General features: G+C 36.1%; 1 protein-coding gene across 1 annotated transcript; it reads left to right on the top strand.

The window, feature by feature from the left end:
- LOC111519374 lies at positions 1-671 on the top strand. The gene is made up of 2 exons (XM_023179814.2): positions 1-342; positions 403-671. The coding sequence occupies exons 1-2, from the start codon at positions 33-35 to the stop codon at positions 612-614; spliced, it is 522 nt and encodes a 173-aa protein (XP_023035582.2). The 5' UTR covers positions 1-32; the 3' UTR covers positions 615-671.
- Positions 672-12247: the final 11576 nt, after the last annotated feature.

The raw sequence follows: 12247 nt of genomic DNA on the forward strand, positions 1-12247 counted from the left end.
TTCATTTGTTTGTATCTTTTTCATCTGAAAAAATGAACATTCATCTAATTTGCCTAATTACCCTATGGACGAACGTTTATGGCTATCATGTGGTTGACATGACGGAAACGGAACCAGTCTGCGTTGAATGTGGCGATTTATGCTCATATGTTGCCATAACTGGCAATGGTTATTGGTGTAGTGATAATGAAACTATCTTATATCAAATGAATGAAACGTCTACGAATGCTTCGACAACAACAATAACAACTACAATTGAAGAAGAGATCGAGGAAGATGAAGAGATAGTGCAGCTCGATAACAGTAGCTTGTCAAAGTGTCTGCCCAAGAATTTAGCTTTAGGTGGGTAACATCTATTTGATTCGTTGCTTTATTTTATCATTAGTATTCACAACTTTTTAGAGGGAATACAAAAGGGTTATTGTTGCACATGGTCGGTTAACCTTGGATGCCAAGTGATTGGAGCTACTGCAGTAGCAAGACAACTAGAAACTTTGCCATTTTATTGCAACATCTGTAGAATGCAATGTGGCTGCAAGTCGACTGTAAGTTTTCCTTCAGCTGCCAGCCAGTTGATTTTTTGCATGGCTACTATGATCACTGGAATTTTATAATCAATGCCCATGGTAGCATATGCTGCCTGCCTGCCTGCCTTCCGGCCAGCTGGTCACCAAAAGGAAAAAAGAAAATAATAAAAAAATACGCAAATAGAAACTAATTTCAACAACATATATTTGCATAAAGTGTCAGCTGTAGAACTTTTCCCTCGGACAGTCGCCCTTTTGTCATCCCATGCCATTCGACAGTTGCAAATATTTGCATGCCGATTTCTCTTCTTTTTTTTGTTCCTTGCTAAACTGTTTTTGCATAACAAATCCAAAAAATCTGGGTGCATTTGTAAAACATGTGGAATTACAAGCGGCAACATTAAGTGGAACATGAACATGCTCAGCTGGTTGGTTTTTTGGTCCTTTTGGGGCAAATTTGGAATGAAATTGCAGTCGGTCAGTAGATGAGTTGAGTGGTCTGATTGGGTGTGAGTTCTTTTGGCCAGGGATTAGTAAAAGCATCGTTATTGCGAGAAATTGATTTTCAATCAGCATTCGATGAGTGTAAGTGCCATGACCTTGATGATATACTACTAGCCGGCGTGTAGTGACTGACTTTTGACTGCCAGTGGATTGCACATTGACCACTCAAGCCTCATTTGTTCGTTGGTCGTTTCAGCAATCAGCATGAAATGCTTTCGCCACGGTCTCAAGGTGAAGCCCAAGCACAAGGGATTGCACTAATGGCCACTCATTTGTGGCAAACATCTGGGTCACACACACACAAAGTCATACGCACATGGCAAATTACTTATTTTGAGTAATTTGCCAAAATCCCTGCTTTATCAATGCTTCCTCACATGTGTATACATATATATATAGTTTCGTATGAAGGCAAATGCAAATTAAATTTTCTAAATAACTGAAATGTTTGACGAGTTGCTGGCAGCTTTGTATCTGCTTGCCAAATCAAACAAAAATGCAATCAAAGTTAAAATTAATTGCATTTCCTTGGTTGAACTATTTAGTAGTTTGTGGCAAGGCCGTAGACAATTGAAAATCTATTTGATCTACCGAATGAAAGCAAAAGACAATGCCCAAATATATAAATCGTTTAAGCATTGTGTTTAATAACGTCTTACACATCGTTAAAAAGAAACGAAGGAAAAAAAAGTAAGAAAAAGCAAAGCGGGAAGGTAGGAAAACAAACTTTATCTAATGAATTTCCTGTTTGACGATTGAACCCGATTTCAGCCTTAGTCGTCGATATAATATACAAAAAAAACAACAGTTGACCCTTGGACTTTTTCGCTTAATTGGCGGGGGGGTTGGGTTTGGGTCAGAATAGGCAGAAGAAAAGTTTACCACTCGCATACGAAACGTGAGGAAACTTAATTGGGCCAGGACAGCGAGCCAAATACAGGTGTTGGAGTGGAGTGGAGTGGAGTGAAGTGGAGTGGTCCTTTTTAACAAGACCCACTGTCGGACTTTTATGAGCTGCTAGCCAAAAAGAGAAGTAGGTATTTATTGGTTTTCATTATGCCTAGTTGCAGGAACAGTTGCAGACCGCATTAAATTAATGAAGACTTAGAGCTATTTGGGGCCAACAGGCCACAATCTAGAAGCCTCAGCCTCAACCAAGGCAACTATAATGCAAAAGTTTTGCAATTTTTCATTTGGCCAGGCTCGAACTCGAAAGCAGGCCCAGACCGAGTAGCCACAAATGCATCTGCATACCATTCTCTCTGCACTACAAGTGGTTAAAAGGCATTAAGTGCGTCAAATTGCTTACAAATTTTACTAAATGCCAACGCACAAAAGTATGCTATGGTTTGTGCCTGTAATCATATTTCAGATGGCAGACGCCTACGCCTCGCCTCACCGACCGACTGGGCCAAATTTGCCCACTTTGTAATCTAATTTAATTTCAATTTCAATTTAATTAAAATTATTTCACATCATAGTGTGCCAGCATGCGATTTATTGCATAGACAACTTAATTAGAGTCACTGGAATCTGCAAAATCTGAATTTCAATTTCAATTAAATCGGTTACAAAAATGCGCAAAAGTACCCAACTCAAGCATATCTAAACTCGATGCAATCGTGCATCCCATCTCCAATCTGACACCTGTCGTAAATGTGGAACTGGCCAACGGCATTGAATGGACTCTGGGGCTACTTTACATATCGTAGCAATTAATTCTACCTTTTTTTCGTTGCTATTTCCTTATGCTGTCCGTTTGTTGCCATTTATCAATGTTTGATCTAAAAATTTCTGCGACCCTTGCTACACTTAAAGTGAAATGCAAATGAAATTGAATAAAGCCATTAGATTTGATTGTGCTTCGACTACTCACTAGACTAGAATCGGAGTTCTGTCTGAGTTCACTTGATAAATGGCCACGCATTGCAATGCCAAAAAAAAAACCCAAAAAGAAGATATAAAAATACTCGTATAATATAACTAAAAAGACATCTGACCATCAAGTAATTGAAAAGTGCAATGCCAAGTCAAAGCCTTAAGGTGAAACGGTAGGGACTTAAGTAGCATTTTCTTTGAATCACATCCAATCCCCCTAAAAATGCTGGAACATACTTATATTGGCACACTCGCAAATAGTCGCACTCAAAGCGATAACGTAATGTAACGCAATTTGTGCCAATAAATCAAATTGTCTGTCGACTTGGCTCAAAAAACAAAAAAAAAAACGAAGGAAAACTTAAACTTGGCACACCAGAACAGACAACAAATGAAATCAGGCTAACAGAGAGAGAGGGATAGAGAAAAAGAAAGTGGAGCAGCAGCACAGTAAGCAAGTAGTCAAATGGGAATAAGCTTGCCGCACAGGCATTTGTATTGATGATGCCAAAGCACTGATGATAAACTAAATCAACGAAAATTGGCTTACGCGGCTAAGATTTTGAGTTATGGTCTCGCAGCACACGCAGCGTATACGCAACATATCATTAGGGGGCCTATTTACCACTCACCACACACACATGCAGACACACATACACTTGCCACACGACAATCAACATTATTCAACAATTGAGATTCAGGTCAATGCAGGCAGCGTCATTAGGGCGTGGCTATGTGTGGCCACACCCACAGCCGCACAATCGGTCCGTCGTCAGTCACCGGCTTTTGGGTGATTGTCATTAATTTGCAACAGCAAAATTTAATCTACACTTAAAGGAGTGAGTAAAAGAAAATAAACAAAAAACTTTAGTGACTTTTGATTTGCTTGGCAGAACTAACTTTTTTGCCTCAGTCATGGCGGATGACATTATATTTTCATGACTGCAAAGCAACTAGACTAGAGCTGGCAAAGTTTTCAATTCAATTTTGCTGTAGAAAGCAGTAAATTTTTTACTATCGGTGGTAAACTAAAAAAATTAGGTTTAATGTTTTGTTTCAAATTACATCATTCCGAAATTTAAGTGTTTTTTTTTATAAATGGCTTATAACAAACCATTTTTACTCAGCATTTAATTTCATTTGGTAGATTTTTATTTTCTAAAATGGTTTAGCACGCTAAAAGCATAAAAAAGGGTTGTCGTTGGCCATTATCAAATCAAGAACTTTAGCCTCATTTTAGAGATGTCAGAGTTTTTCAAAAAATTGATTGAGTTTATGGTAGTTTTGGTTTTAGAAAGTTAGTTAGAGGAACAGGTCAGCTACAAAACGGTAAACGATGTCAAAATATTTCATTTCCTGTAAGAAATATAATAATACAAATAAAATGAATGAAAATAATATAATATCCACAATTATTGACTTGCACAGTATTCTCACGTTTTATATCAGTTACAGTTTCTATTAACCGCTCTCTTTTCAAAACATCTCTCTCTTTCTCAGATTCAGTGAAGAATGGAGACTCAATTAGCTTTTATATGGGCATCTGTATATGTATGAGAGTCAAAAAGATTTTTGCGGTGACACTAAAAAAAATTATAATCTTCATTCACTTACCCAAAATGTAGAATTTCCAAAGACCAAAAAGTGATAGCTGAAACAAAAAAAAAAAAAAAAGGAATGTAAAATTTTAATTACCCAAACTTAAAGCGATCAGCATAGAATAAAAGAACTGAGCAAAAATCCACTCAGTGAGCGCCCTCAGGTGCAGCTTCTTTTATAAGCTCAGTGCACTCTCTTTCAGACTAGCTAGAGTATGCCCACCTGTATGTGTGTGAAAGAGTCGGAAACAGAGAGAGGCCATTTTTAGCGCCTTTTGATCGGGAGAGTTGGCAAGAGGAAGAGTGTATGTGGGAGTAACGCAGCTGCAACGGCAGAATGAGAGGTAGCAGAAGAGAGAGGGAGAGGGAGAGCGCTCTCACTTGCACAGTTTTTTTAATCGGGTGAGTGGAAGAGTGCGAGTGTATGTGAGATTGTAGCGGAGCTTATGGCAGAGAGCAAGTGTGAGAATAAGAATGAGAGCGTTCTTTGCTGTCATAGAGCCTATAAAAGAAGCTGCAGCTGAGGGGGCGCGCATTAGTGTGCGCGTATTTCTTGTCCATTTCGATTGTTATTTTCAGTGATAAATCAAATATTTTTAAGCCGATCGTAGATTTTTCGGGGTATTCATCAGTTCAGATAGTGGAATAAGTGGTTTTATTTAATTACCTGAAGTGCTTTATTTGTTTTTCTTGGGTAAGTAATAATAATAGCTAAATTTAGCTAGTTTATTTTTTTTTTTTACTGGCTACAGTGCCAGCTCTATCAAGCAGTCACTCCTTTTTGGGACAAGCCTAGACAGCAATGGTAATGGCAGCGGCTGTGGCAGCGGCAAGAGCATAATTGACAAGCCCGAATGCAAGCTCATAAAAAATATTTTCAAAAGTTATTTGTCGCTAAAGTCACACATACACACACATGCATAAGCACGGCATACTCCACTTACATACACACACATACAGGTACAATAAGTGAGTGGCACTGAGTTATGGGCGTGTCGCTCCACTGGCTCAGTAAGTAAAACTTTGTTCACCCATTGACATGACATCGTCTTTAGTAGTTTTATACAAAGTTTTTGAATGCATCTGCCGTCATATAACCCAACGCACACACACACACACACACACACACACAGACATATGAATTTTTATCTGGCAAACCGCAGGCGGTAGTTCATGCCTCGTCTGTTTGCTCAAGAAATGAATGTCATCTTCAGACATTGCCAGGACCCTTGAGACTTGAGTCTTTCCATATATATATAGATGAGAAGAATGGAAAAGGAAAACAGGACTTGGGCTTATTTACAACTGTCAAACAGTTCAAGAATTGCAATTGTAAGATTCTAATTACAAGCCAGGACCCACAAGCCAGACGTATTTTTTGGGTATATTTTGGGTGCTTCAAATGTCGATGTTTGTGCAAATGTTAACTATGTTTGCTCAGCTGGTAGAAAAGCGATAAGATTCTGTGTCGGTAAGAAAGGGAAAATTAACACAAGAAAGCAAAAAAAAAAAAAAAACGAAACCGGAGGAAAAAATTGGGTTAAATACTTACATGAGAGTGAACAGCAGGGCGCATATTGGAGTCAAGGCTAAATTAAACGTGAACGTTTTGTTAAGTGCTCTTACCCCCCAACACACGCACACACACACACACACACACACATACACATACACATACACGGATGATATACATAGTTTGTTGGATGAAGGGAATGGAGGTTATCGAAGCATTTGCAACAGTGATAATTGCTAAACCTCGTCGAACACACACACACACACACACTTTAAGGAGAATAGAGGGTGATGCCGGGAGGAGGAGAGAGGAGTCTTAGCTGTAGCTCACACTGCACATTTCCGTTTCTAATGGATTTTTATGCGCCGTCAACGCACGGAGGACACAACATGAAGACGGGTAAGGGGTAAGGGAGAAGGCAAAAGTCGACGTGCCGCCATTTAATCTACACTCAATATTATTTTATGACGCAGCAGGAAGATGCTGCTTGCCACGCACTAATACCAACATATTGCATATTTGTGTGTGTGTGTGTGTGTGTCTGTGTTTGTATTTATATGCCATAATCAGCATTATATTCCCTCCATTTTCATTTCTTTACTAATGATGATGAAGTTGTCCTTAAATGCCCAAGTCCTAGTCCATAGGTTCAGCCACAGTTCCGGCTCCTGTGGTCATCCACAATTTTATTCCTCCATCATTCCCGTATGGCACTTTTCATGCTGGTCAGCTAGCGCTTGTTCCACTTGTAATGAAAAGTAATTTGCGCCATATTCGCTTGATTGTGCGTATTTTGTTTGTGGACTTAATTCATTCAGGATATTCTCACAAAAAGTGGGCGGCATTTCTTCATCCAGCAGTTAGCTCCTTGTGTTTGTCTCTATATAAGTATATTGTAATAATTGCTTACAAAATTAATGAATGTTCTTTGGCTTGGAAAATTTGATTAAAGTGTTCATTAATTCCAATTGTTTTTGTGTGTGTGTGTGTGTGTCTGTGTATAAGTGGGTGGATGTTTGTGCGTGCCAAAAGTATAAGTCAAGTAGTTATTAAATGGGATATGGAGGCTAAATTCAACATAAATAACCAAATTCAATTGAATTGTAAATTAAAGTTATGTACATTAGAGCAAATGGCCATAGCCAAGACTTTAAATACACTGCAAGTGTGTCAGAACATATTCTAAATTGGCTTTTTTACTGGCATCATAAAGGTTATTCAGTTTACGCTCTAAGCCCATAAACCAAAGCAGGACACAGGCGGCAGTCTACAAGATATCCATGTGTGCATAAGAGATTTAAGGATACCTAATGGTAATGTCACTATATCTGGCAATTGAACTCTCCCTTCTCCATAAAGGAGAGTGTCCTGTAAAAAAAGTCAAGCAAATGTTGGAAATATAAAATAAATTTAAAGCAAAAATACAAAAGTGAGACAGCAAAATATTACTAAATAATAACTCTAAAAGAAACATACTTTAATACGTTTTTGAAGTTTTTTTATTTCATGAATCTCAATGAAATGACTTGATACTCTTTCAATACGTTACGGCTTAGAGAAGCTAATGAAATATATAAAAAGGTTGAGCCAACGTTTTTCCAATTTTAAAATCCTCAAACTTCTAATTTACAACATTATTGTGGTAGATAAAAATCAACTTTACTAAAGTCGATCAACAGAACATACATACTTGGACTTAAATCGTTATACTAGATCTGGTTATTCGATTTTATTTGGAACAAATTCAAAGAATATTCAAATTTTATTTAAAGAAAATTGACAATTAAAAATTTATTTTGACATCTAATTTTCATGAGTTCGCAAAACTTTTATAGCGGAATTACACAACTCAAATTTTAGTTTCCATACTAATTTGTTTCTAATTTATGTTCTATGTAAAAAGATATCCTTAAAATGTTAAATGACGTTTAAAAAAAATTGGTGCATTGGTCAAGCATTGAGAAAGGGTTTAAGCGATTCTACAAAAATTACATTAGCTTTTTAAATATAAAGTTTCCTTAAGGTCTAAGGCTCTAAAAAATTTCTTCTGCATAGCGCAAAGTTGCATACGTAATATCTAAATGAACTTTTCTTGCTATAAAGCCAGTATTCTCTTTATATTTTTATACTATTTTATAATTATTTGTTCCTAAGTGTGTGTGTGTGTGTGTGTGTCCACTGTAATTTGTGAGTAGAATATAATGTGATATGAGGCATGACATTTTGAATTTTTGGATTGAATATAATATTTATCTGATTGCCATTTGGCAGAATTTGCATTTTAATTGAAATTGATTGCAGTAAAGTGAAATTTGTGACATTTATTTTGATAAATTGTGTTTATAAAAATGGCAACTGTCGAAACAGAAATTGAAATTGCAACTGACCAAACAATAATAAAATTATGCAACCAAAGCAAATATTTGTAAGAAAAGCATAAAAGGCAGCAAAAGAAAAGAGAAGATGAGATAAATCAAGAGACAAAATGCAGAGCAAACAACACGAACCAAACGAACGAACAACAACTTTTGGCTTGGCCAATATTTGGGTTCTTGTCTGTGTATGTGTGTATATATAAATATTGTATACGTATGCATGTAGTATATACATACATACATATATCTATGTTTAACAAGCAATATCGCCCAATAAATCCACAACTAAACAGACTGAGATAGAAGTCTTTTGTGGAGTAAAAATCAAATGTCTATGTCTATGCCGGCCTGAAGGGGGGGAGAGACATTGAGATTGAGATGAGGTAGGAAAGGAATAGGTAGGTTGTATGAGCAAGTTGGGCAGGACATAAGGGCTCATTATTATGCATGAAGTCGTAGACAGTCTAGCACCTGCAGGACAAAGCATACTCCACACACATAGACAAGCACACACACACACACACACACACACACAAGCCTTGTGGCACTGAAACGGAAATTTGCGCTGACATGAAAACCTCGCCAGTGGCATCTCTTGTGTAACGCAACATCCGTCGCCGTTCGTCGACGTCCTCTTCGTTCTGAGAAGTTTAAGTGGGTGGATATTGCGGCTGCTGTTGCTTTTGCTTTTGCTGCTACTGATTCTGATTCTGGGCCAAACTAGTTGATATTCAATGCGGCATCCGGAACTTGATGGAATTGACTTTTGTTGGTGTGGGTAAAAAAAAAAAGAGTCTGTGTGTGTGTGTTGGTAACGCGGTTGCGTTGAGTCGCGTTGAATTTGTTCCTGGCATCATCATTAAATCAAATTGAAACCCTTTTTCGGTAGAAAAGGACTTGAGACTTTTGATTGCTTTGGCTGAATCCGGGAGTCGGCTTACTAAACTATTAAGTCTCCACCTCTTCCACACTTCTGGCAATGGTTCAAAATCAGTTTGATTGTGGGCGTGCCAGGTATCAATCTTTACACCATGCTAAACATTAATCACACTTAAGAAACGCAGCAAGCCAAAAGGTGCCGTTGCCTGCCTAATGAGTTGAATTTGGCACTAACGACTTTGGTTGCTAGTCAACTTGCACGTTTTAATTAAAATTCAACACATGTCAAATTATTTTTCACCAGTTCCACAAGTTTCTTTTTTGCCGCTTGCCCCTTCGAAGGGCCCAAAGGAATTTTAATATTTGCATTCATTTTAAAAACCACATTTTTTTGTTTAAACTCTTTATTTTTTAACTCGTGTTCTGCAAGTGTGGCCACATTTATTGTGCACTTATATTTTCAGTGTGACCAATTTTAATCTCTCATATTAATCGATTGTTCTGTCAACTTGACATAGAAATTATCGAAATCGCAATGTCTGTGATTTATCTGTCATTAGGAACTTGTATATAAAAGGAGCTTAAGCACATGAGCTCTTCAGTCGTCCAGTTAGCACGACACGGAAAACATCTTAAAATTTTCCAATTTTCCTTATTTTAAAATCTTCCTTTTTTTTTTGCTTTCCCGTTTAAAGCGCTTTAATTACTTAAGGTAATTCGAAAGCCATAGCGTGAGCCTCCAAAAATTTTAAATGATCTAAAAATCCAAACATATTTGTTAGCAAGGCATCGTTTCCATTTTCCTTATTTTTAAATCGCCTACTTTAATTTGACTTTCCCATTTAAAGCGCTTTATTTACTAAAGGCAATTCGAAAGCCATAGCGTGTCCCTCCAATAAAACCTTCAATTTTTCTTAATCTTTAAAATCCAAACGTTACATTAATCCGCCGCGATTCCATGTTCCTGATGAAGGTCTATATATATTCCTGGATATATTTTTATGTTCTTATATATATATGCGAAATGCCTTTGTGTGGCACATAAGCCGACATAAACAAATACATATTTACCTATTGTATTGTACAATAGTTTTGCATGTTTGCCAAATAATTTTGTGGCCAAGCAAATATTTGTTCGCACATACATACATATACCATTTGTGCATGTATGTGTGTAACGCCTTTATTGGACTCTTTGTATATTAGCATATTGTGGCTTTTTCACGCCCACATTGATTATAATCGCAAAGGCAAAATAACTGAGCTCATAATAAAGTTGATTAGCTGAAAGTATTCATGGAATTGGCACCTTGAAAATTGGCCATCATTATTTAATAGCATTTGCCACTTTAGACTTTAAAGTAGCAGTTTTTACGAGCAGTTTTCAACTCACATGTCTCCTTCTGCTTTAAACTTTATGATTGTTTCCTTAATATTAATAATAAGACTTTTAAAAAATATAAAAAGCGACTCGATCTAAAATTCCTATCCTAAGACGTCTCTTTTTGAACCGCCAGGAACCGCCGTTGCTTGTCAAAAGTTGGCGACGAAAACTTTGCACATAGAATTAAATCAATTAATTTGTCGATTTCAAACTTTAAATTGCTAGTATCAAACTCGAATGAATTGAAAACCTCTAATAAAAAAAATGGCAATATGCATGTAAAGCTAGCAGCTCAGTTTTTGATTATATTTTCCAAATATTGCCAAATTCGGAAGTCGACGAAAGCAGCAGTCGGAAAAAAAGTCGCATCAGACTACTTGATTCTTAATTTTTCGCCTACTTTGATTTTACCTATACATACTAAATGACTAATTGATAATTTACATGAATTAAAAGAGTATTGAGTACTTTCATGTGTTGCTTTCGGATTTTTGCTGTTTGCTGCTGCTGTCAAAATTTTCTATTTCGGTTATTTGCTGCTGCTTTTGCTGTCAGATTTTCTGATTTCGGTTTTTTTCGGAAGCAAAAGCAACACAAAGTATTTGTTTTCATATTTGCTAAATAGTCACAGCAATTAATACCACAAAATTTATGACCTTTGCTAATTCGACTACAGCAATTTAAACACTGTTTGGCACAGTTGTCCCTTACCTAACTAAACAGTTGCTTAAAATGTTTGAAAAAATAAAATATATAAAAATTATTTTACATATTTTTCTATATATTACTTTATGAACTTAAATTTTAAAAGAATTTATTCCAAAATCAACTTAAATATCTTTTGAGTGAAATCTTCTTTTTCCTTATATTAAAGATCTTGACTACAATTTAATTTGTTTGCCTGTGATGGGAAAAGCTTAACGCTGCAATCAACATATCATTATATTTACAAATGTATTTTAAATTTGATGCCGTTTTACAATCATGATAATATTTTGGCTATATGTATGTTTTTTTCGTATACTATTAACCCTCTAATGCTGTTTTCTAAACTATTGGAGGAAAATAAGAACAATTTTTTTTTAAGTAAATAAAGGCTTCTAAACTCAAAAATGAAATCAGGAAAAATCTAGAAGTTTTCGTTTAGCTGCCAGGTGCAAAAAAAGGCAATAAGTGTCTCAAGGCACTCTTTTAATCTTATTGAATAGAAATTTTCAATTTATTTATTCGTATGGTATATTTTGAAACAATCTTTTGTTGAAGTGCAGCATAAATAGATTTTTTATTTAAATTTCTGCAAAACACTACATCCAGCAGATCATATTACACGCGCGAAAAAAACACATGCTTTGTGTTTATTAAGAAAAAAAGTACCGTTAAAAGCTTTGGAGACCTTTTAAAGATTTTTTCTAAATAATGTGGTGTGACTTATTAACGATCAAAAAATATTTGAATGGCCAAAAAGCTCCAATGCAATGTAAAATGTTTTCTTTAAAAAAAAAGTCTAAACATGTAATTTGATATAAATTGACGCCCATGCGAACTTCAATGCTTCATCGTTCGTTTAAACCCGTTTCTGCTTATTTTTC

The sequence above is a fragment of the Drosophila willistoni genome, chromosome 3R (assembly GCF_018902025.1).
Source record: "Drosophila willistoni isolate 14030-0811.24 chromosome 3R, UCI_dwil_1.1, whole genome shotgun sequence".
Lineage (NCBI taxonomy): Eukaryota > Metazoa > Arthropoda > Insecta > Diptera > Drosophilidae > Drosophila > Drosophila willistoni.